Source organism: Perissodus microlepis, chromosome 3, assembly GCF_051167445.1.
Source record: "Perissodus microlepis isolate ML-2025 ecotype Zambia chromosome 3, ASM5116744v1, whole genome shotgun sequence".
NCBI classification, from domain to species: Eukaryota; Metazoa; Chordata; class Actinopteri; order Cichliformes; family Cichlidae; genus Perissodus; species Perissodus microlepis.
In genome coordinates this window covers 10535445-10560647 of record NC_140463.1, presented here as the reverse complement: position 1 = coordinate 10560647, position 25203 = coordinate 10535445, and the positions used below count along the sequence as shown (strand labels likewise).

The 25203-nt window shown below is 39.2% G+C and overlaps 2 protein-coding genes across 2 annotated transcripts; both read left to right on the top strand.

Annotated features, from left to right (window-relative positions):
* Nucleotides 1-1903: 1903 nt before the first annotated feature.
* Nucleotides 1904-8076, top strand: LOC146389849 (Fc receptor-like protein 5). Its single transcript, XM_084919849.1, has 4 exons — nucleotides 1904-1965; nucleotides 2021-2124; nucleotides 7405-7665; nucleotides 7745-8076. Exons 1-4 carry the CDS (start codon nucleotides 1904-1906, stop codon nucleotides 8074-8076), a joined length of 759 nt encoding a protein of 252 aa, XP_084775975.1.
* A 7-nt stretch (nucleotides 8077-8083) lies between these two features.
* Nucleotides 8084-12849, top strand: LOC146389848 (uncharacterized; the record flags this gene model as incomplete). The annotated part of the gene is made up of 4 exons (XM_084919837.1): nucleotides 8084-8246; nucleotides 9313-9411; nucleotides 11130-11212; nucleotides 12536-12849. Coding segments are annotated over 4 exons (384 nt in total), but the record flags the coding sequence as incomplete, so codon positions are not given.
* Nucleotides 12850-25203: the final 12354 nt, after the last annotated feature.

Sequence of the window (25203 nt, the reverse complement as noted above, 5' to 3'; positions counted from 1 at the left end):
CTATGCGCCTTAAGACTTAAAAGCTACTATTTTTAATATGTCACACAAACGTCACACTAAATAAACCCACATGTGAGCCCACTTTCACCCTCACACTTGCTGAAAATGTTGTGAGCCTGTTAGTTGCTCACTCTGACACGGCTGTGAAGTACCTCGCTTCACACAGGGGCTGCACCACTGCTCACTGTTACTGCTTCACTGTTTCACATGGGAGCTGGAGCTTATCTAGGTGCTCATGGTGAGAGGTCGGCTACACCAGTTTATCACAGGACATTTAGAAATGTGACTAAATCTTTCAACAAAGTCACCAAGAACTATGAAGTTTATAATGATGTTTCCTGTTGTTTGAAATGTGTGTGTTTGTGTTCAGACTTTAAACCAGAGCCAGGCGTCATCTACTCTTCACTGAAGTAGTCCGCCAGTCCAACCACAGACATCCAGCTGCTGGTCTCTAACTGGTCCCCAGCACCGCAGACCAGAGGACATCCATATATTAATTATTCACTGATATAAACTAAAATGATTCAAAACTTCAAAAACCATATGAGGATATATTTTAACTGAAAATTTAAATGTGTATTTTGCTGCAGTGACAAAGAATATAAATATGTTAATGTGTTTCATGGCCAGAGCTTCACTGTTTATATTTACGTATGACTCAAGCACCTTGTTCTTGTTCCCTCAGCTACTACTTAATTTCTGTGTGTGAATAATAAATCTTTGCTCTCGCTTATTTTCCTCATGTGGTTCAAAAGGAAATGAGTCACATATAAAGTCTGCTGCCGTCTACTGGTAACACTGAGCAATACAATAGAGCTCGAGCCAAATATCACAATTATATTGATAGAGAGAAAAACACATTTACATTCCAGCTCCAAGCAAAGCAGCTGCTTTTCACATGACAATACTTTGACAGTGTGATATCTTTCAATTGACTCCTGAAGTCATTTGTGTTTAACTGCTTTTTATCAAAATAAAGGTTCGCAGAGTGGCAGCAGGGGCATCTAACAAAGTCATGAAGGCAGTAAGGAGCTTCCACCAAATTATACAGCATGTCTATAACTATATGTAGATTATCAGAGCTCCATTGTAGTTTTAGGTCATGAAGACTAATTGTTTCTTATATGGTGTACTTCTGAATACATTGAATTTTAGCTCTGCAAATAATAAATCACCCTCCAAATTACTCTCCACTGAAGAAAATAGATGTTTTGTATTTCCTGTTCTTGCTCTGCTAAGAATGACCAGGACCAGGAAAGTCAAGCACATCAAAATAAAGTATTTCATGCATTTCGATTCTTACCTTTCAGTTTATTTGATTTATTTACACATTAAATTGGTATTTTTTAAATCATTTAATATATAACAATAAGATGAGTGATAAGTAAATATTTCCAAATGACGCCAAGAGCACGTTGTGGTTTTGTTTGAGAGTGGATGCTCTGCTGTGGTGACAACAGAACTGAGCATTAAAAGGTCACTTTCAATAATCCATCTACCATCAACCAGGAAGGAGCTCCACCTGTCTCTACATGTTTTCTCTGTGTGTGTTTCTGCTGCATCTTTGTCCTCACTGTAAACAGATGTACTGAGAGACTCCTGCACTGATGTTTCATAGGAAAGTCCAAACAGCCTCACTGGTTCTCCATGAAGAACAAAGATTAGCTCTCTGTGGCTCCAACTGTCAGAAAGCCAAAAGGCAGGTACGAGTAGTGGGACCAAAAGCCAACAAAAAGCATTCTAAAGAGAAGGGCGACTTCATAAGAATTCAGTTTTATTTCACGTCTTAACCATCAATGTGTGACAGGAGTGAGAGTGTCATGCGTGGGGTCCATTGCAATCAGAGGGAGAGGAGGGTTATTGCTGGGCAGAATATGCTGGCAGAAAGTTGTAGGTTGACAAAATGTATGCTTACTTGAAAAGCAGGAAGTCAATCCCTTCGAGAGGAGCCAACCAAGTGTCCAGGTGAGTGGCGAAGGTAAGTGTGGAAAAATGTCTGACCTTTTTGGTCTTTGATTAGTGATATGGAGGTAGGCGGTGTGCAGGAGGGCAGGCAGGACAGAAGTAAAATTTTACTTACTGCCGGTGTAATGAAGGGAATCATCGAGCTGAAAAGACTGACAGGTAAGGAGCAGCAGTTACCTAATGGCAAAGTGGAGCAGGAAATGGGGTTTATCACTACTGTGTTGGACTATTGTTGCACCACAAACTTGTAAAGAAACCTATTGGCTTATTAAAGAGTCTGGGCCTGAGTCCATTCAGCTTGTGATATTCCAGCTGTTGATTAGCACCATGGACAGCACTCACACACACTGATATTCAAGCTTATGTTTTAAACTAACACCATCTTCTTCAACCAGACCAACACTGGCTTAAAATAGATTGTGAGTTGCCAAAGTAACATAAAGAGAGCTGCAAGTAACTTTTAAAGATGTGATATGATTGACCGAGAGTATTTTAGAACTTGAATAGTTCCATAAATGTATTGCATTTGCCATCTACAATAATAAGTGGAAGAAAATGGATGAATAGAATTTCTTCCTGGAATCACTTTATGTTTAAAAACGCCTCTAGCATCCAGCGCACTGCTGAGCACTTTGTTCATATGTTATTAGAGCAGATGCATGAAGCACATGTCTAAATATAACCATTTCGATCACAAGTGACTGAAAGTCAGAGATCTTTCTGTCACTTCCAACAGTTTTAGGTGAACTGTGTGTTTCGTCAAACATGGTGTAATTATTCTCTGGTGAAAGGTGCACTACGTTTTTGAAATCACATGGAAACAACACCTGCCTAAACATTTGCCAACACATAGTTTCCATGTTATGACCATAGAAATGGGAGCAGGGAAGAGGATTTCTTGAATTTCGGAAGAACACATAAATTTGAAAATCCAAAAAGTTCTTTAACACTCACACTCTCCACAACTTATTTAATTACCATCTCAAAAATATGTGCAAATGAAGAGAATCTTTATCCACAGTGACACTGAGGTGCGATCGTGGCTCAAGAGTTGGCAGTTCATCTTGTAATCAGAAGGTTGCTGGTTCAAGCCCCGGCTCGGACATACCCGGTTGTTGTGTCCTTGGGCAAGATACTTCACCTTCACCGACTGGTGGTGGTCAGAGGGCCCGGTGGCGCCAGTGTCCGGCAGCCTCGCCTCTGTCAGTGCACCCCAGGGCGGCTTGCCATCACCAGTGTGTGAATGGGTGGATGACTGAACATGTAAAGTGCTTTGGGGTCCTTAGGGACTAAGTAAAGTGCTATACAAATATTTACCATAACAAATGCATTTTCAATAGATACAGACATATTTAGTATGTTAATGTCTTTTAATCAAACTATGACAGCATCGTTGTTGATCTGCTTGTATCCATGTTAGTGTTTAAAGTCCAACAGCTCCCTCTAGTGTCCATATATAAACCATGTGTGAGGATGGTGTTAATGTAAAATGTGAATCATAGTGTTCCAGTCAGTCATCAGTGTGTCTCTGCACAGCTGTAATTAAAATGTGTTCAGAGGGCCTCAGTGTCTGAATGGTTCCAGTTCAGCTCCATAACAGCAGCGTCCCTGGTTTGATTCCTGTGTTTCAGCTCATATCTGCCTCTCTCACTGAGGGGGACGTCCACACACACACACACACACACTAACCACTCACTCTATTTGAACCAATAGAAAGCTGGTGCTCAGAGGAAGAGGGCGGGCTTTACTTGGTGTCAGTGACAGAAATGAAAAAAAGCTCAAATGAGTGAGAAGGACGATGAAGGAAACATCTGTGCTGTGTCTGCTCTGTAAGTAGAATCTCTGTGTTTGTTTGAATTCTTGTACTTTGACTGTCTGCTCTCCTGATAACTGATGATGGAGGAGAAGACATGAAAAACAAATCAGGCTGAATTCAAGTTCAAAACACCATGAGGACCAACTGCAGGTCTGAACTGACTCTTTATCTTTGCTCAGGAGTCGAGGAAACGCTGGTTAAGAAAATTAATGCATGGATGGATGGATGGATGACATATGCTAGCAGCTGTCTTTTATCTTTAGGTATGTTTTATTCAGTTTTATTTACCTTTGTTATCCAAACTTCATTAAAAAATGATTGCTGGTGTCAAATTGAAAATGAGCGGATATACAAGATAGAGACCAGTTTCTGGATTTGTTTGTCAGGTTTGGGTTTTGCTTAACATTAGCAGACACGAGCTTGGAAATTAGAATTGGCTGGGCTGCACTATGAATTCTGGGATAGGTTGGGCCACAAAGGATACACCCCACCCATCCGTCAAATCTGGGGAAAAGGAGGACGCATTTGTCGCCACATTTGGAGGAGTCTTCAAATTTGGATAGCCTTGGTCGCGTCGCTGTGATGTAATTGCCTACAAATGCGGCCGTCAAAGCATGCTGCCCCTGAATTTGGACACAGCAAACCTGCATGCTCTGCTGACAGTGTTGGGAAGGTTACTTTAAAATGTATTCCACTACAGATTACAGAATACATGCCCCAAAATGTATTTTGTAACATATTCTGTTATGTTACTCAATGTTATGTAAGTCAATCAGAGTAATGTATGCTGAATACTTTGGATTACTTAATATATTATCATGCTTTTTAAAACTACATAAATGTACTTTTGCTGTGTGATTTATTACTATTGCTGAAGGCTACTTGCCATACTTATACCAAATAGATTTTTAAACATTAATATAAAATGAGTAACAGTAGGACTGACATTAGGTACGGCTGCACTTTTTGCAGTGATCTTGTGATCTCCGCACGTATATAAAACAGGTCCGCAGCTCTAAACCGTAGTAAAGGGACCTCTGGCTAATACGTCGGGTTCTGTGTCGGACTCGTAGCCAGGTTCGTATTCCGTTACTCCCCAACACATTCTGCTGAGCAGCCCTGTCTTCTTGCTCCTGAGCACAGTATCCTAAGCTGCCTGAATCTGAACCTCTGGGGCTTGAGCTGTCGACAAATCTTCAGGCAGTGGACCCTTCAGGTCGGCCCCTTAGTGTCTCCTTCTCCACCAATGTGGGGTTCCTACCATGCCACCAGATGAGTCAGATCACTATTGCTAACACCTGCCTCCATCCGAGGGGTCGTCTTGATGCATGAGTTCAGTTCCTTGATCATTAAACCTACATATATGGATCAGTACTTAAGGTTTGACTCTCATCATGCACTGGAGCACAAACTGGGCGTCATTAGGACGCTACAGCATAGAGCGAACACCATCCCCACTGACACAGTGGCCAAGGAATCAGAAGAACATCACATCAAGAAGGCCCTGAGTAAATGTGGTTATCCCAGCTGGACTTTTGTTAAAGCTGGAAAGGCACCTAAAGAAAGCTCCAGCCGATCCAGGAGAGAAGGACAACCACTGCCTAAGTGAAAACCTGTAGTGATCCCATATGTATCAGGAGTATCGGAGCAGTTGAGACGCATTTTTTCTAAACACCAGGTCTCTGTGGCTTTTAAACCCCAAAACACGCTGCGCCAAAAGCTGGTCCACCCCAAGGATCGGGTCCCCGACACAAACAGAGTAACATAGTGTACGCTGTTAAGTGCCAGGAGGATTGCCAGGATTTATACATCGGGGAAGCCAAACAACCTCTGGCGAAGCGGATGGCACAACACAGAAGAGCTACCTCGTCAGGCCAGGACTCTGCAGTCTATTTACAGCTACAGGCCAGTGGACACTCTTTCAAGGATGAGGATGTACACATCATGGACAGGGAGGAACGCTGGTTTGAGCGCGGAGTCAAGGAGGCCATTTACGTGAAAAGGGAAAGACCATCTCTGAATCGAGGAGGGGCCTAAGGATACATCTGTCACCATCTTACAATGCTGTGATTGCAGCCATTCCCCAACTCTCTGTGAATGGGACTCATGGCCATTGATCAGTGGGTTTTGGTCAGTGGTTGTTGATCAATGGTCATGAGAATTTGCATAATTATGATGAAGGAACTGACCTCCCAGCCCATTGTTCCTTCAGTGGGCTGGTTTCAGTCATTATGCAAATTTACTGTTCATAAGATTGGGGAAACCTGCCGTCAGCTGAGACTGAAGAAGTCACTTGGATGAGTGACGAAACGTTTCTCCCACTGAAAATGCGACGTCCAGATGAACAGAATCAACTATTTGGAGATTGCTGTTTGCTCAATTCACCAACCTCCCGAGTCTCTTCTTTGATGATGACCTCCTGAAGGGCCCTAATAGTTGCGTAACTATTTTTAAATCCCTGTAGAACTGGAACCACGTAAGCTAGTGCAATAAAAAAAAATTTGCATATGAAACCGGAGAAGTTGTACTTACATCTTATGCCATCAGCTTGCCCAAGGTCACGGTTTCCTTCCACATATAGATTTGCAAAAATTGCATAAAAAGCCCTTGCAGCAACAAAAACACAATATTCCAGAAACACGCTTTGCCGATTCGATCATAGCACTTCCTACGTTGGAATAGATGTCAGCGCGAACTATCGCATGTCCACCATTATCTGATGTCATTTTGCAAAAAAGGTAGTTTTTTGTTTTTTTTTTTAACTTCAGGGCCTTATAAGCCTATACTGCTGTTTTTAAAAGTCATGTTTTATGCTTTTGTGTATCGTTTCTGGGATGCTTAGAACTCAAATTGCACTGCTGGGAATAGTTTATTTTGATGCATATGCTGTTTTTTGCAAATTTGCATTATAATATTTATTTTTGTTTTTCCTGCAGTAAATAAAAATTGGTGTATCTCAAAGATAAAACTAAGAAGACACTTTTTTGCAATTTCATATCATTAAAATTTGGGATATAAGAGTTGAATTGATGGATAGCAACTTGAAATGATCCCAAAAATGGCACTACAGCATGTAAAAATATAAAGATTAAGCTCTGGCGGACTTGGTTCTATGGTAGGTCTTAAATGGTTAATGGAAACTTTCTAGGCTTAGGCATGAATATAAATGGTTACAATAATCTAGCCACATGGAAAGAAAACAATAAATGACTGTCTTTAAATTTCCTTGAAATGAAACTGAACTTGGACATGTTGTGGTATGTGGTTTAGTTGCATCACTGCCAGTAATGGGTGATGGTTGACGTAGTTTGTATCTATTTTTAAGTTTCTAAGTTTCTATTTTTTTCAGTTAAAAGGGTTTAGTTATTGGAAAGAGGGCGCTTCCTCAGTTTGTCAGCTGTTTGTGTGGAGTTGTTCTTTATGTTCACCTCAAATCAACCTGAGTGTCATTTCTCTTTAGTTCTGATCTCACTGCTGAGCTGCACAACAAACCAAGGTCAGTAACCTTCTTCTGTCACAGTTTAAACCTGATAAATGCTCACTGACATGACCTGATTGAGTTCATGTTTCAGAATGTAAAGTGTAACAGATCATCAGTTTTTTTTTCATTTTAACCCTCACAGCTCGTCTGACTGTGAGTTCCAGCAGCTCTCAGTTCTTTGAAGGAGACTTTGTGTCTCTGAGCTGTGAGGAGGACGACAGCTCTGCTGGATGGACTCTGAGGAGAAACACAAGCAAACCACAGAGGACTCAGTGTGGAAGTACATGGGGAAAACCAGCTGGTTCTTCCTGTAACATCACTATGATGCTTCATGACAGTGGAGTTTACTGGTGTGAGTCCAGAGAGGGTCCCATCAGTAACATGGTTAACCTGACAGTCACTGGTAAGCTGAGTGTGTGGAGTTAGCGTTGATGAAGCTGTGTGTAAATGGATGAAATGCTGTAGTTTGTCTCTGTGTTGAGGTGGATCAGTGATCCTGCAGAGTCCTGTCCTCCCTGTGATGGAGGGAGATGACGTCACTCTGCTCTGTAAAACAAAGACCACTCCCTCCAACCTCCCAGCTGCTTTTTTCAAAGATGGTGTCTTTATTGGGGATGAGACTACAGGTCACATGACCATCCAGCATGTTTCCAGGTCTGATGAAGGCCTCTACAAGTGTGACATCAGCGGTCATGGAGAGTCTCCATCCAGCTGGATCACTGTCACAGGTGACACACTCACCTGTCTGTGTTTCTGCAGGTTTCAACATTCACAATGTGACGACAACTTAATGACTGTGTTTGCTTTATTTTAGGCAAACACACCACCACACCACCACACCTCCACCTACATCCACACCTCCACCTACATCCAGCTTTCTTCCTGTTCTCTCTGTGTTGTCATGTGCTGGATCAGTCTGTGTTTTGGTTCTACTGGTGTTACTGGTTCTGCTGGTGAGACGATGTGTTAACAGGAAACCTGAAGGTGAGACTCAGACTTAAATTTTTTTATATGTGTTGGTTATTTACACATGTATTATGATTAACTTTGTTTTGTGCTTACATTGCATGCAAAAGTTACTATCTTCAAGTTGTTACATCTTACATATATAAAATTAACAATTAACAGTTCTGCGTCTGAATTGTAATTTTCAAAACACCACCATGCATTGTAATTGCAAAAACTGCCAGGCAGAAAGAAAAAAAGAAAAGAAAGCTTCAATAGTGCAAACAACAGATAACAGTGGCAAAAACGGACTCCTCCAGACAAAATAAACTTTTGACAGCTGAGATAAACATTTGACTGACAGGGAAAAACTCTGGATCTGTCTCTGGAATCACTCTGCTATCATCTGTCACATCCTCTTCTGTCACACCAACACTCCTGCAAGGCAGCACCATCTTTAAAATCCTTTGTCCAGTATATTTACTATCCCCCCTCTGCATGTGTCCGAGCATTTCACATTTTACTTTTACGAACATGTTTTATTTGATTTGTTTCTTTGTCAAAAATTTAAGGCTAAAAAAGAATAATCTTGATAAAATATGAGTTTTTGCCTTTATTATTAACTTTATTATTATGTGTTACTTTTTGTTCATTGTGTTTGTGGTCTGTGGTTAACTGAAGCTAACAGCTCTGCAGTCGTCCAGCATCCTGTTTCTGATAGAAAGAAAACACTTCAGCTGCAGCTGTTTCAACACAGGGCTGTTTATTTAAAATAGGAATTAATTCCTCATATTAGATGAACTTACTTAATATTGTTTACAGATTGTTTTTTAACAGACTTCACAGTTTTTTGTGATGGGACGCCAACATTTTAAAACCCATTTAAATTCTGAATACACCTCTTATTACCACCATTATTTTGTAGTTTGTTTGATATTTTCACTGCTACAGTCATCTTGATAATGGGAAGTAATGTTGTCAGTTATCTCAGGTGATCTATAACTGAAATTTTATGTATTGTCTGAAAGTTTTCTATAGTAGCAAAAACTTCTGTGGGAGCAGCTCTCCTATTAGCTGATGGTCCTGTGTGTCTTTTATTGTGCAGTGAGAGATTCAGCTGCAGTGTACTTATCAGTGACATCTGAAGACACCAGCTATGCAGAAATCATCATCAAAGAGAAGCAAAACAATTCAAAGATGAGAGGTACAGCTGCGTCTTGTCTCCATCATAGTTCACTTCTACAACCAACAACTGGTCCTTTGCTTTAAGCTAAATGCTAACATTAGAACAGACAGCAGACAATTTAGCATTGTTTCTTTAGCAAAGAAATGAAAATGTCAAGGATGCTAATAAAATGTTGTCTTCTTCCTCCTCACCTCACATCTCATGTACTGAACAGAAGTCAGAAGCATGCATAAAAATTCTTAATTGGTCCTGATATTCTTTCCATTAATTATTGTCATCAGATTAGTCTTTTTACCTTCCTGTCTCTGGAGAGAGTCAAGAGCTGACTAAACAAAACTAACAGCTGGTTAAAAGCTAAAAATTACACTTACTCCCCCCAATAAACTGTTTGATAACATTCTTATATCATATTGCAGTTTATTCATTAAGCATCAGAGTCCATCAATCTTAGATCTACTTCAAAGTCGACAAAATGTAGATATTGAAGGAGTTAAAACTGAAAATACAGAAGATAAGATAAGCCTGTAACCTGACAATGTAGTACACAAGTATTCAAACTCAGCCACGTTCACTACCTCTCACCCTTTCCTCTTCCTTTGTCTTTGGCTAACAATAACACAGTTTTCACCTGCATTCTGTAGCCAACAGTACCAGAGGCAGTCATGTTTAATCCAGGCCCTGACCGATCTGGTGTGCTCATTCTTAAAGATCAAAATGGTTAATTGCACTGGGTCTGCTTCACGATGCCGTTCTCTCCATTTATGTAGACTTGACATCAGCACTAGCCTGTGACCGCCAAAACTGATGGAATTATGAACACAGAAAAGTAAGTGGATTTTGATCCACCATGCAATACCATCTGGAAAGCATCCAATTGGCAACAGCTTCATTTCACACTGCGGATGCAGTAAAAGCATACCTGAATAGAAAAACACAACGAAATGGAGAATGGAGAATAACGTTGGTCACACCGATTATTGATTTTTTAGTTCCTTTGATCAGTTAAAGGTAAAGAAACACAGCTAATAGAACATTTATTAAAACACACAACCCATCTCAATCCAAAATTGAGACCAGGGGACAGAGTTGACTCTTGCAGGCATATTTGACGGTGTGGTAGCTCCAACTCCACCTAAAGTAAATAAATGAAAATGAGGAGTTTTGGTATTGGTGGTTTTGTTTGGGCCAAATTTGATCTGGTGTGTTTGGGCATTTGGCAATGCAATAACTGGGTAATAAATCCATTAGCAGCCCAAATGTGTCTGATTTTGATATGCAAAAGTTGTTAGCAGTATGAATGTTCACACTAAATACAACAATTATCCTTTAATGCAATGAAACAAGTCCTGCATGTTTAACCGCAGCAGCTACTTCCTGTTGTTGATTCTAAACTGTAGCTGAAGAAACCACCACAGAGAGATCTGGTTTAGGCAATGGCAGTGTTCATTTTGTGAGAGCGTGTTTTCTTGGTGCTCTGTGGTGAAGTGTGTCAGACTGCACTGAAAGGCCATGACTGTGGTTGTGCAATTTCATCATACAAACACCTGCAAGTTTTATGCAATCAGTTCCTATTCTCAGCAGAGGTGGAGAAAACTGTGAAAACCTGCTGCTAAGTGCAAATGCTATACGTTAATGTCTGCATAATAAAAAATAAATAAAAAATTGCCACAGATGTATTTCAGTCATATCTCAGTGCTGTTAGTGTAGTGTAGTAATTTGTGTGTTTATTTCTGCAGAGGCTGAGACAGGTGTTGTGTACTCAGAAGTAAGAACTGAAGGTGTCAGTTATGGACACCAGTCACACCAAACAGGAAAAGAGGTACAGTTACTCTTTAGCTTTAACGTTGGACAGAAATGCATTTATGGTCGTCATGCTAAGCTAAATTAACCACTCAAACTCAAAATATCGCGGCCATGAATCAGATTTTAATTCAAAAGTGCAAAAAAATCTCTTCAATTTTCCAGTGAAGAGTTCTAGAGATTCATGTCAATCATGACTAAAATTGTAAAAAATTAGTTTGTGCACAGTGTAAGTAATCCCTGTGAGCTGAAAGCTCAGGCTTCTGACTGCTGTAGAATCACAGTCCATCACTTTTCTTTTTCTTCTTCTCCATTAAGGGGTTACCACAGCAGATCACCTGTCTCTATCTCACCCCAGTATTCACTTGTTAGATTGATATGCTGTCATAGAGATAAATAAAGATATCCTTAATATGCTCATCTCAGGCAGAAAAGCCACACCCACGTAAAGGACAGCCAATCAGCTGAATGTTTCATTAAAGGTCAAATAAAATAGAGAATGAAGACAGAGGCTGAAGAGAGTTCAGTATAAGATAAATAAAGATTTTTTTATAAGTGTGAATCAAGCACAGCTACTCAGGAAATAACCAGATTAGTTCTATGTTAAATGTGAAGCGTATCTATTATCCTGTCCTACAGAGAGGAAGCATAACACAAATTATAACCAAACTCAAATAAATTCAATTACAATGTGTTTCAGCCCAGTAACTTCCCGTCTTCCTACGCTGCTTATTTTTTCCTCTACACATGGGTCAAACTGGGTCAAATTTTACACAACAACACTCGCTTCACAGCTTCAACACAACTGTGCATCACTGTTCACCTTTACTGTCTCAAGCCTCACTGCTTGCCCACCCTGTGAAAAGAAGTGTAGCTACATCTTGCAGCAGTGACGTGAAATAAAAGATGCTGTGACAGAGGAGGTTGTCAGACAAGACAAATAGCTAAATATTGACCAAGAGAAGAAATATCTAGTGGAAAATGTGGGAATGCTCCTACTTACAAGAATCATGTCTAGTGGTGTGGATTGATAATTCAAGGTTTGTGTTTCTAAGTGTTGCAGTCTGTCTGAGAAATCTTCTGTGAGAAGTTGGAAACAGGAAATATTCGAATTTTAATTTCTCTGAATGCAGTTGATGCAAGTTTTTCAGTTTTGTGGGTTCCTCGTTTGAGTTTTATGAAGTTCAACAAGCACAAACAAGTGTGGGCGGCACAGAAGCACTGAGGTGTCTCATTCTCAGTAACATCTGAACCGTGTGATGCAGAGAGGTGGAGATTGATTGAACTACAAAGCTTGTAATCATGTTTCCTTTTGTTTTGAACTGTGTGTGTTTGTGTTCAGACTTTAAACCAGAGCCAGACGTCGTCTACTCTTCACTGAAGTAGTCCACCAGTCCAACCACTGATGCCCAGCTGCTGGTTTTTAACTGGTCCATTCAGAACTTCAAATCAGAGAACATCCACATGTTGTACATATTTTTATGTTTTATGTATTTTTTCACTTATTTAAACGAATATGAATCATAACTCAGATCCTACTTCTGGAGTGTTAAATGTCTTTTTTTATTTTGTATATGAACAATATGAGTTAAGCACCTTGTTATTGTTTGTATAGAAATACTTTAGTTTCTCTGCAGGATTAATAAACTTAATAAACTTTTGTTCTCTTGTGTTTCTCACATGTTTCTGTGATGTCAGATGGAAAATTTGACTTCTTCCGGTTGTGGCTAACTGACGCATGCTTTATTTCACAGCAGAAAACCATAAACATAACACTAAAAACAACAAAAGAACAACTATATATATAAAACAAACAAAATATTAAAACAAGCACACACAAAAATCAAGCATGAAACCACAGCAGCAGAAATTTTCCAGTTGCTGTAAACTTCAAAGAAAAACTTTATTACAGATGGAGAACTTCACCTTGATGTTGTAAGTGTCACTGAAACCGGCCCGCAGCTGACATATTAAATAATAATAATAATAATAATAATAATATAGCACTACACTTGGAAGAGAAACAAAGCAATTTCACTATGTTAACTTGGATTACAAAGTTAGTGGTTATATTGTCTGGTGCCATCTAGTGGTAAAACATTAACAGAGTGTTACAGTGGAGCAGATTTTTTTCTTGTTTAATGAATGACAACCTGCAGGGTTTGATTCCCTTATGTCATTGTCATGGTCATGGGTTAGCTCATGCTTTTCCCTTGTAAACCTAAACTTAACTTTTTCTATTGTTTATATAAATATATATTTTCCTAATGAAATTTTAACAGAAAATATTTTTCAATTTACACTAAACTAATTAAAATTAGCTTCCTGCTTAGCTTTTTTTTTTTTTTATAGTGGGGGGGAACCTGAGAAATATATTACCTGTACTTCCTGACCTTGCTCTCACTCATTTGTAGCTAATGTTTGCAAATCTATTGAAGTCAACAACTTGCAACAATTTGTGTTTTTGGGTAGTTCGTTTAGAGCAGTGTGTCAGCGCAGCAGCAGTTTAAATGATGTTTAAAAAGCAAAGCAAGAAAAAAGTGATGCTTACAGGAAGGACAGCAGAGGCCTGAAAGATGAAGCTCTGATGGACGAGTAGCTTGTGTTTTTATATGATGAAAATACTTGCTAATGCTGTATGTGTAAGTGTGATATACAGAAGCTCGGTCATTGGAAACAATTGTTGAATGATGAATTCTTTAAATGATTGCTTTGAGTTACAAAGCAACCCCAAATTCAGGATTTGACTGAGCCATATGGAAAAGAAATGGGAAAAACTTATAAGAGACTTGCATCAGCTTTAGCTTGCTTCATATAGTGAATTCCTGGGCATCAACATCCACGAGGATCTGAGCTGGTCACACCATGTTGGTGTGATCACAAAAGCAGCAAGACAGCAGCTCTTTTTCCTGCGGTGCCTGAGAAGATTCAACATGAACGCCAGAAAAATTTACAGAGGAACAAAGATCTGCAAGACATTTAATCAGGCTAAAGTAATCTGGGACACTAAAAATAAACCAAAGGGGCTTCTATGTGGACACATTAACATTCGCAGTATGTTACCAAAGCATGAGCAACTGGAACATATTCTAAGCAATTCCAACATTTCTATTTTGGGTATCTCTGAATCTTGGCTCACAAGTTCTTCTCCTGAGTCTGCGGTTGTCTTTCCAGAGTACACAGTATTCAGAAGGGATAGAATTGGAACAAGAGGAGGAGGAATACTTGTGTATGTAAAAAAACACCTGGATTGCTCTTTACTTAGTTCACCAATAGATGTCGAAATAGAACATATTTCTGTTAAAATCACTCTTTCCCCAGAAATGTCATTTACGTTGATCTGTTTATATCGCCCTCCTTCCGCAAAGAATATTTTTTATGAACAACTACAGATATTACTTAAATATCATGCTATAAATAATAAGTCTAATGAAATAATTGTAATGGGAGATTTTAATGTCAACTGGGACTGTGAAAAGGACAGAAAAACACTCAAGGACATAATGGAGACTTTGAACTTTACTCAACACATTGAACAACCCACAAGAATAACAAGACACTCTAAAACTAAAATAGATCTGGTTTTCAGTAATAAGCCCGAGCGAATTATTAAATCTTATAATTTTATCACTGGTATTTCAGACCACAATTTTATATTATTTTCTAGAAAACTTATAAAAGCACGGGTTAAGAATGACTTTCAAAGTTCATCTAATAGGAGATCCTTTTATGAATTCATACCAAGAAGTCAGCGACAAAATGTAGCAGAAGCATTAGCATCAGTTAACTGGGAGCCTTTATTGTGTAGTGATGATCCACAATTCTGCAGCAGTCACTTCACTGACATTGTTAAGGATGTTATATCAACATACTCCATTAGAGGTCGACAAAAAATAAAGACAACATCTAATTTGCCCTGGTTAAACAAAGAGTGCAAGAATTTAATGAAAACAAGAGATCAATTACTAAAGCAGTTCCTGAAAACAGGTCTAACTCTGGATAGACAGAGATTTACTTCAATGCGGAACAAAGTAACAAGAAGTTTGAGACAGGCCAAAGCAAATTTTTTTATAAATATAATTGAAAGAGCCAAAGGTAATGGTAAAATTATCTGGCAACACTTAAATAAATTACTAGGCCGTCATTCAAACAAAAGTAAAAATACAATTGAACTTTATGTAAATAACTCTATTGTTAGAGAGCCTCTATCTATTGCCAGTAACTTAAACACTTTCTTTATTTCATCTGTTAAGGAGATCAGTCAGAGCTTTGACTCAGTCGTATGCTCTGATAATGTGAATGATGCTGATCAAAATTTGTTCACCATCACTCATATTTCAGACACCGAAGTTGCTAAACTAATTACAGGTTTAAAACAATCAAAAGCACTTGATGTATATGGTATTAACACAAATTTCCTAAAGGAACATATGGATTTGCTTGTACGTCCAACAACTCATGTTTTGAATATGTCATTCGAACATTCCATTGTTCCAACAGATTGGAAAATTGCTGCAGTTACACCAATTTTCAAAGCAGGTGTGAAGACTGACATGGCTAATTATCGCCCCATAAGCATACTCCCGGTCGTATCTAAAATAGCTGAGAAGTGGGTGGTTAAACTCCTCACTGCTCACCTAGAAAACACCCAACCCTCATTACATCCATTGCAGTTTGGCTTTCGGGCACATCACTCCACAGATACTGCCCTGTGTATGTTAGTGGAGAACTTGAAGAGCTTGCTGGACAAGAGTCCCTGTGTTGGAGCTGTATTTTTAGATCTGAAGAAGGCTTTCGACTCTGTAAACCATCAGATATTGTTGTCCAGATTGACTCAGTTTAATATCTCCAGTCAGGCTCTTCAGTGGTTTGCCTCATATCTCTCACACAGGAAACAGTGTGTGGTGTTGGATGGGGTTAAATCTCCATATTTAGACTGTGATACAGGGGTTCCTCAAGGATCTGTTCTTGGGCCCTTATTGTTCTCTCTTTTTATCAATAACTTACCTGAAGTCTGTCCAAATATATTTGCTCAAATGTATGCGGATGATGCAGTTATATATACGCAAGCAAATAGTGTCCAGCAGGTGGCAAAAGATCTTACAGCTGCTTTAGCATTAATGCATAGCTGGCTGGAGGACTCATGCCTAATGTTGAACACCTCAAAAACTGTCTGTATGTATTTTTCAAAACGCCCCTTAAACTTGAAGCAGTCAAACATATTCCTGGATGGAGTAGAGCTTGAATTAGCTCCAGAATTTAAATATCTTGGGGTCATTCTAGACCCAACATTATCCTTCAAGAGTCACATAAATAAAGTGTCCCAGGTACTTAAATTTAATAATCGAAATTTTAATCATATACGTAATAATTTAAATATGAATGTTGCAAAAACTTATTTTTACTCAATGATCATCTCTCATATGGACTATTGTTTGACGTCCTGGTCACTTGCTTGTCCAACGACACTTAAAACTATTGAAAACATTTATAAAAGAAGTTTAAAACTACTTGACAAAAAACCGACTTCCCACCACCACTGTCATGTGTTAAAAAAACATAAATTACTGAACTTCAATAACTTAGTGAAACTTAAAAGAGTGTGTTTAATATATAAAGTCTTACACTCCCTTGCTCCACCACCACTAAAGCAGTTCATTAGGCATAAAGAAAGCTCAGACAGGACCACTCGAGCTACAATCCGAGGAGACTTGTTTATACCCCACAGACGGACAGCATTTGGGCAGAACGTCCTCTCTGTTAAGGGTGGCCATCTGTGGAACAGTCTTCCTCAACCCATTAGAGAATGCTCTACACTCAATTTGTTTAAGGCAAAGGTTAAAAACTGGTTATGGACAAATCAAGTGTGTGATCATGTATGAGTTGTATAGTTTTAATGTTTTATTTGGGAACAGAATGGTGTGTATGTGTAAGTTTGGTGATGGAGTTTTTATTATGAATGAATGATGAATTTTTATGAATTATTATGTCTATTTTTTTTATGTTTAAGGACAACAGATGGAAATTAGCCTTTGGCTATAATCTGGCATGTTTACATTCATGTAATTTTTTTTTTTTTACATTTACGTTCATTAACATGCACTGTCCTAAATAAATAAATAAATATAGAATACTTACAAACTTCTATCGATGCACCATTGAAAGTATTTTGACTGGCTGCATCACCACCTGGTACGGCAGCTGTAATGCTCTGGACCGCAAAGCTCTGCAGAGGGTGGTGAGATCAGCACAGCGCATCACCAGGACTGAACTGCCAGCCATACAGGATCTCTACAGACTGCGCTGCATTAGGACGACGCAGAGGATCCTCTCTGCCCATATGGAAAAGAAATAGTAAAAACTTATAAAAGACTTGCATCAGATGTGGCCTACTTCATATAGTGAATCATATAAGGCTTATGTGATTTACTCATGAAAGTGGCCACTTTCTCATTACTTTCATATATTGTTTTAGGAAGTATCCAGAACATACAAGTTCCATTTATATAATTTTTCAAGGGATCTTATATATATATTTATATCTGTTTTCACTTGTATGCTTTTCATACAAGTTTCACACAAGACAGATACAAACTTTATAAGATTTATATATATCTTTTCCATATGGGCATATTTAAGTGAAGCTGGTTTTTATTAATAGTTAATTAAAGCACTGATATTTATTTAAAAAAAACATGCTCATGTTCAACTGAATGTTATTAAATAATGGATGATCTGATGAAGCCATGCAGTGTGTGTGTAGTGCTCAAACATCGTCCTCTAGTGGCCATGTAAACAAATATCTGGGTTGATTATGTTCATATCAGTTTTACAGTTTGCCCTGATGACAGCAGGGCCTGAGACGACAGAGCAATGTAATAAATCATGTTGGAGTTTTTAATGTGTTTAAAATAGTCATGAACTAGTTTGTTCCTTCTCTTCTGATGAAATTCCATCCAGAGGCTCTTTGTAGTTTCTGGTTTCAGTAACATCATTTCTGTAAACTGACACGCTGAGCAATGAAACCACAACACACAAAACCCGTTTTTTCAACACTTTACATTTTTTAGTACTGATTCATAACAAGTCTGTTTTATTTATGGTCACTAACTATGTCAGATGTGTGAGTCAGTAAACGTAGCACTGTCAGGATGTGTTTCACTTTCAACTCTGACATAAAAATAAGGTCTGCATGTGTGATGCTTGCTGCTAAATGTACAAAGATTAACTATGTTTTCATGCAGTACATGATTATGATCCTTCAGGACACTGACTCAACTAATAAAGTAATGAGATAAATTAGAAAATAGCGACCAGACTCACTCTTCAGAAAAAAAAATGCCCATAGACAAAGAAAACTAAAATTAGAATCATCAAATAACAATCAAACAAAGTTCTTGGCAATCATAGAACAGCAGCTCTGACTGGCTGATAGGAAACCACAGCCCTCATACTGCTAAAGAGTCAGTGGAGATACTCGGGCAGCTGGAGTCATGAAGAAATCCAAAATTCACTTTTTCAAACGTTTTTGTTTTTTGTGATCAGGGACCAAACCAAAGATAAGACATCTTAGTTAAACACTGAAAAGAGGCAGGGTGTGGTTTGTCTCTCAATACATCTGAGCAACATTTCGACATGTATCTGGAGGTTTTTGAACCCAGGCATCCTAAATAATGGATGAAACTCCAACTACTAAATGGGCTAAACATCTAACATATTGATGTTTCACCCAAACAAAAACAGTCCTAAAACAAGCTAATGGTAAGCAAACTGCTCTGAATCACATCATGTGTTTAGTTTAATTTACCAATCACGATCGGAGCAGATGAAAAGAGAGCTTGGAAACTGTGAATTTAAGCTTAGCAGAGATCATTAATCCCATGAATGTCACGTCCTCGTACTACCCTCACCATCAGGTGAGGTTTTGTTCCGAGAATAGAGCCAAATAAAATTCAGCCAATGACAGTGAACTTTTATCAGACTCCTGGTTTGTCTAATTCATTTCTGTCACGGTCTGGCTGGCAGACCGTGCGGATGTGGGGAAAGGAGGACCCAAAACGCAGACTCTGCGATGCAAACAGTGCTCTTTATTTACAGTGAAAAGCTGTAAACACAATAACGCCCCGTTGCTCCCTTGAACCCCGTGTGCGTGCTTCCCTCCGACGTCTGTGCTCGTGCTCGTGCTCCCCGCTGTTGTGTTTCCGCACACCCCGTTCGTGCTGCCTTTCTGGACCACTCTTCCTCCTGCAGGGAAACCATAGAAGCAGCCGTCAACACTAACCCTTGGCAGGCATATACGAACAGCACAGACATATACTGAGACACACTAACTTGGTACGATAACTCAATGATCCCGCGCCGGTGGGAGCTCCAACACTCTCCTAAGTAGCTCCCCCGACGAGCCCTGATCACCAACAGGTGTGGCAGGAACTTCAGGTGTGGCCAGTCCTTCCGCAGGGCCACACCCATCAGGCCTGCAGGTGGCTGTGCTCCATCCTCCAGCCACACCCGCAGACATACACGCGTACACACCCACACCCTGCCTATACATACGAGTGGGACACAGACTAACACAGCATTGTGCAGAAAAACACACACATCACCAAATAATAATAATAATAATAACAACAACAGTCAAAACTGCTCACGGACCCCCGAGTCCTCCAGAGCCGGGTCCGTGACAATTTCCTCATACCAATGTTTTGCATGTGGCATGGCAGATGTTTTTTTATGTTTTATATTTGTATATTCAAATGTATTATATCGTATTAGTTTGATGGTGAGTTAATGCACCGCTGTGCACCTGGTGTATGTTCTGAAAGACAGTTACATTTTTGTTCTGTCAACTGGTCATTGAGTTCTGGCTGACCTAGATCTGATCTTGGGTCTGTTCCAGAGAGCAGATAAAACTGGTTTTGCTAACCGTCAGGTGAGGGTTTGTTAAAGGAAAACAGATAATTAAAATTTCGCGAATTGCAGTGAATTTTTGTCTGACTCCTGGTTTGCTTTTTTTAATTTCCTCCATATGAATGTTTGGCGCGTTCACCTGATCTCATCTGATATCAGAAGCTAACGAGTATAATCTGTGATTTGGTGCTATAGAAATAAACTGAATGAAATTGATTTGGATGCTATATTATATGTTTACACCTAAGAGTCAGACCAGCTCTTGCTCACTGAATTCACTAAACAAACCAGCTCTCTCAAGTTTTCCGTTTAGTTTCATTTACCAATCGTGATCCGAGCAGGTGAAATAGAGCCAAAGTTTGTGACAATGAAAACTGTGAATTCAAGTTCAACACAGGTCATAAATGTCACATCCTCGCACTCATCTCTGGTGCAGAGTAATGTAAACATTATCCAAAGGTATCGTGCACTGGGGACACATTAGCACTTGAGTTACTTTAACTATATTTCATGGTGTTGTTTACTGCTTAACTTTAACTATTTATATGTACAATATCTAAAGATTTTGAAAGCTTTAAGACAATAAAAAAACTGACATACATCACACACACACACACACACACACACACACACACACGGCTCTCTCGTTTGAAATGTAATTTAACACAGCCTTTTAAATCATGCTGCTGGACTCTTGATACAATACCACAAAGACAGCATCATTTAAAAAAAATAAAGAACATTTTTCATTATACAGCAGCCTAATACCCTAAAGCAGATGTACTCAGTTTATGTTCAAAACTGTGAGTTTTCTCCAAATTCTAATTTAGTCAGTCTTAAAAAGAGACTTGTTGTTGAAATGTCATGGCACTAATTTTAATCATTCGCCAAAAGACTCAAAATCGTATATCTCAACTGCAAATTATCCAATATGTTCCAAACTTAAAACTTGTGCTTGATGGGAATTTGAGTCTGGAGACGTCCATGTACACAAATGTCACCTGGTGGCAGCAGAAAATCAGCAATAGGTCATTGTCATGGCATTTAGATGAAATTTTAACGGGTGGGTCCAAGCACGATACATGATCGCCTGCATAAAGTTAGTGCGTAATCTCCATTTACTGAACACAGGAGGTGTTCAGTAAATGGTAAATGGCCTGTATTTATATAGCGCTTTACTAGTCCCTAGGGACCCCAAAGCGCTTTACATATCCAGTCATCCACCCATTCACACACTGGTGATGGCAAGCTACATTGTAGCCACAGCCACCCTGACAGAGGCGAGGCTGCCAGACACTGGCGCCACCGGGCCCTCTGACCACCACCAGTAGGCAATGGGTGAAGTGTCTTGCCCAAGGACACAACGACTGAGACTGTCCAAGCCGAAGCTCGAACCGGCAACCTTCCGATTACAAGGCGAACTCCCAACTCTTGAGCCATGATCGCCCCAGTAGCTAAATGACAGCATCCAATCAGCATCCCCTGCTAAAGACAATCATATGACAACAACAACACGCTCGTGCTGTATGTATTGTAAACCGCACACGCTCAGATGTGCACCAGGGTGCGAGGACCCGCTCATCACTGCAGCTTTAATATAAAATGTGTTTCTTACGTTTTGTGTTGTTTCTTTCAGTTTATTTTAACATTATCTTATGTAACAGGATTTAAATCATTTATAAAATGTATAAACCCCCCAAAAATGATCCTAAATGCTTTTTTCAATTCTTACTTTAAATTTGAAAAATTTGATTTAATACAAACTAAGAACTGTTTAAAGAAATGAGTTACTGAGCTTCACTGCTGTTGTTGCAGCAGTGAAGCTGCAACACAAGAACACCCCCCCCCCCCCACGCGCTGGTTCTTCTGTTAAAAGTCCTGGGGAGGTACATGAACTTCAAATCACATGCAATCACATTTTAATGTCAGTTTGTCAGTTACATACTGTAGTTAAAGAATGTAAGCATTGTGGTTGACCATCAGATTTTCATGTACATAAGATTTATGATATATTTTGTATCAGACGTAAAAGAAACATGTCAGAAATGTGTGCTAGATATTCATAATTATATCTAAAGATCCGCGACTACAACTGATCAGCTCAGTCATATGTTCATAAATGTGAAGTTTATTAGACACAAAAAGCTCGTGTTAACGTACCGAGTGAGAGTCGTCCTGGTTTTTGTTCGTTCCTGTTTGTTGTCAGGCACTCAGGCAACACTGCATTAAAAGCTGGTTGTGTGGTGCTAATAAGGATATAATCGATATAAATCAAATATAATTTGCGATGGAAATGAAAGGATGAGTGTCATTATAAACAAGTCTCCGGAAAGGAGTTTGACGTTCTGAGCAAACACACAGTTCAAGCCTTGGGGCTTAACCCTGAAACACTTCAGTTACTCTGACTCCACCTCTATCAGAAAGAAGTCAGAGCAAGCTGTGAATACACCCCTCAACCAACCCCCACCACCTCACATGCACACCTTGTAAAACACTCAATTACTTTCACTTTATTTAATAACATGTTGTCAGCTTTTAATCTCTGGCATTCTCAAACAATCAAACCATCGTTGGACATCTGTGTGAAATGTCCGCTGTAACTTCTGCGTCTCTCTGCTGGACTTTACTGTCTGTCTGCCTCCTGCTCGTCTCTGCAGGTGAGAATAAACTCTTTTTGAGTCAAACAGGATTTCCTGAAGAGTTCTGTAAACATTCATGATGAAAATGAGCTCTGAAACTGTTTAAAATCACTCCGTATGAGTGCAAAATGTCTGGAATAGAGATGTCCACTGGGCTTTATTGGTGTATTTCTGTGTGTATGTGGGAACATATTTATTTCGTAGATGCTTAGATTCATTATATTGTATTAGTCTGATGGCAAATCAATGCAGCTAAATTGAGTTCTAATGCTCAATAACTGGAGTATATTCTGAGTTGCAATAAAATAGTTATTCTGTCCTATTCTATGACCTGACCCTATTCTACTGAAGCTGAATTAGAAGTGATCTGTTCCAAGGAGAAGATTCAGATTTGTCCTAACCATCAGATGACTTTGTTCCAGAAAGAGAGCCAATGAAAACTCTCTCTGCTGCACTGAGTTTTCATCTGACTCCTGTTGCAAGTTTTTCAACTTTGTCATAAGAACAAAACATCAAAGCTCGGATTGGATCTTTACGCCTTTACAGAAGTTGGTGTAAATCTGGAATAAATAATTCTTGTATTAGAGCTGGACTCAAGAGGCAGCTCTGTGGATAATAAGGAACTGTCAGGCTCTTAGTCTGTTACCTTACACTTATGTTATACACAGCAGGCAGGCTTTAATTAAAAAAAAAACAGCCTCTGTGACACTTCAACAAAACCAACCAGGAAATATTTGTCAACCTAACAAATGCTATCAAACAAGTTTCTGAATACAGGCTACAGATGTAAGAGTTATTGAACTGAATTGAACTGTGTTCACACAACAAAGTGCAGTGATTCAATTAAATTAAATTGAAGTGAATTGAATTGAATTTTTTTGATTGTGCTAATGATTTAATTTTTCATATTGTCAAGTAAAAGACACTAAAATTAAATGCATCTGAGGAACTTTTCAGCATGTAACCTGAACAGATATCTGTAAATGTAAATTTTGAGCCCAGGCATCTGAAACCTTGATCATAACAGAGTTTGGTGCAGGAGTTTAGCTTAATCCAGCATCTGGTAAAGTTTAAGCTGGTTATAGAAAAGTGCTGAATGTTAGTGAAAACACAAATGTCATCCATATTCAGATGGACGTGCTGCTCTTCTTCAGTGAGATTCGCTCAATGAACTCAATGTGGATCATATTTTGTCAGACATCCAGCTGATGGTAAACCTCCTCGTACTCTGGTCCCGTTTAGCAGAGCTCAGCAGTCTCTGTCTGACTGGCTGCTGCTGCAGTTACTTTAACCTCTCTGCTCTGTGTCAGACCAGAAAATCATCACAGCCGAGCCGGGACAGACCGTCATTCTGCCATGTCGAGCTCCAAACAACGACATCATCGGTGTAGAGTGGAGCAGACCGGACCTGCAACCAGAACAGGTTTTTCTTCACCACGATATGACGTTTGATCCAGTAAACGAGCGTCCGTATTTTGACAACCGGATGGATCTGCAGGACAGACAGATGGAGGACGGAGATGCGTCTTTGGTCCTGCAGAAAGTGACGGCTGCTGACACTGGAGTGTACGAGTGTCACGTCTTCATGAGAGGAACAGACCCCAGGAAGAGAGCTAATCCAGACGGTGACCCCATCTGCATCATCCAGCTGAGGGTCAATGATGCAGAAAACTAAATAAAAGTTTAAATAATTATTACGTAGCTTTAATTGTTTCCTCTTTTTAGCCCTTTTTATTTAAAGTTCTTAATCAGCAGCTGTATTTTGATCATATAACAGCTTTACCATCTGCTTCAAATAACTGAAAACACTAATTTAATCTCTTCAGTCAGTTCCTGGGCAGTGAGACGTTCCCCAAATCCTTAAAGTTAAACTGTGATCTGTTTTTAAATTTAGAAGAAGGTTTGTTGGATAGTTTTGTGACAGAAGCAATGATAGGAAAATATTTCATCATAAAACTGTTGGTGAGGTGAAGCTGAACTTTGAATCACGCAAGTGTGTTTTAACGTCTTTGTTAAAGAAGGTAAACATACGGGTTGGGTCTTACTGGAATCTGAGCTGGATCTGTTTTTCTACAGGAAATATGTTGGAAATGATTGACATGTGATAATAATATATGAGTATCAGCCTGAGGCTACAGCTCGACTGCTGTTTGTCTCTGTGTAGTCTTCACTCTGTGTCGCCTGGAGCTGAAGTGCTTTTTAGATTTCTTTAGAGCTAGTTCAGCAGGTTTGCAAGTAGACTTATAGGTTAACATGATCACCTGCTGCAAACACAGATAAGAACTGAGGCGTTCTCATCACAGAAACATCATTTTAATAGCTAAATGACCAGCTAACATCTATTATTTACTGACTGCCAGGGACTGAAAAAAACAAGTACAGAGTCGGGCATAAACAGGACGATAGAAGGGAAACTAGTCCCAGCGTGTTATTTAATGACATTCAGAATATGCTTGTTGACATC

What these genes read in the sequence shown, in the direction of transcription:
- LOC146389849 (XM_084919849.1), top strand. Translation starts at nt 1,904, where the DNA reads ATGTATGCTTACTTGAAAAGCAGGAAGTCAATCCCTTCGAGAGGAGCC. An exon ending in CGAGCTGAAAAGACTGACAG is followed by an intron (nt 2,125 to 7,404) that starts GTAAGGAGCAGC and finishes TAACCCTCACAG; the next exon opens with CTCGTCTGACTGTGAGTTCC. An exon ending in GGTTAACCTGACAGTCACTG is followed by an intron (nt 7,666 to 7,744) that starts GTAAGCTGAGTG and finishes CTCTGTGTTGAG; the next exon opens with GTGGATCAGTGATCCTGCAG.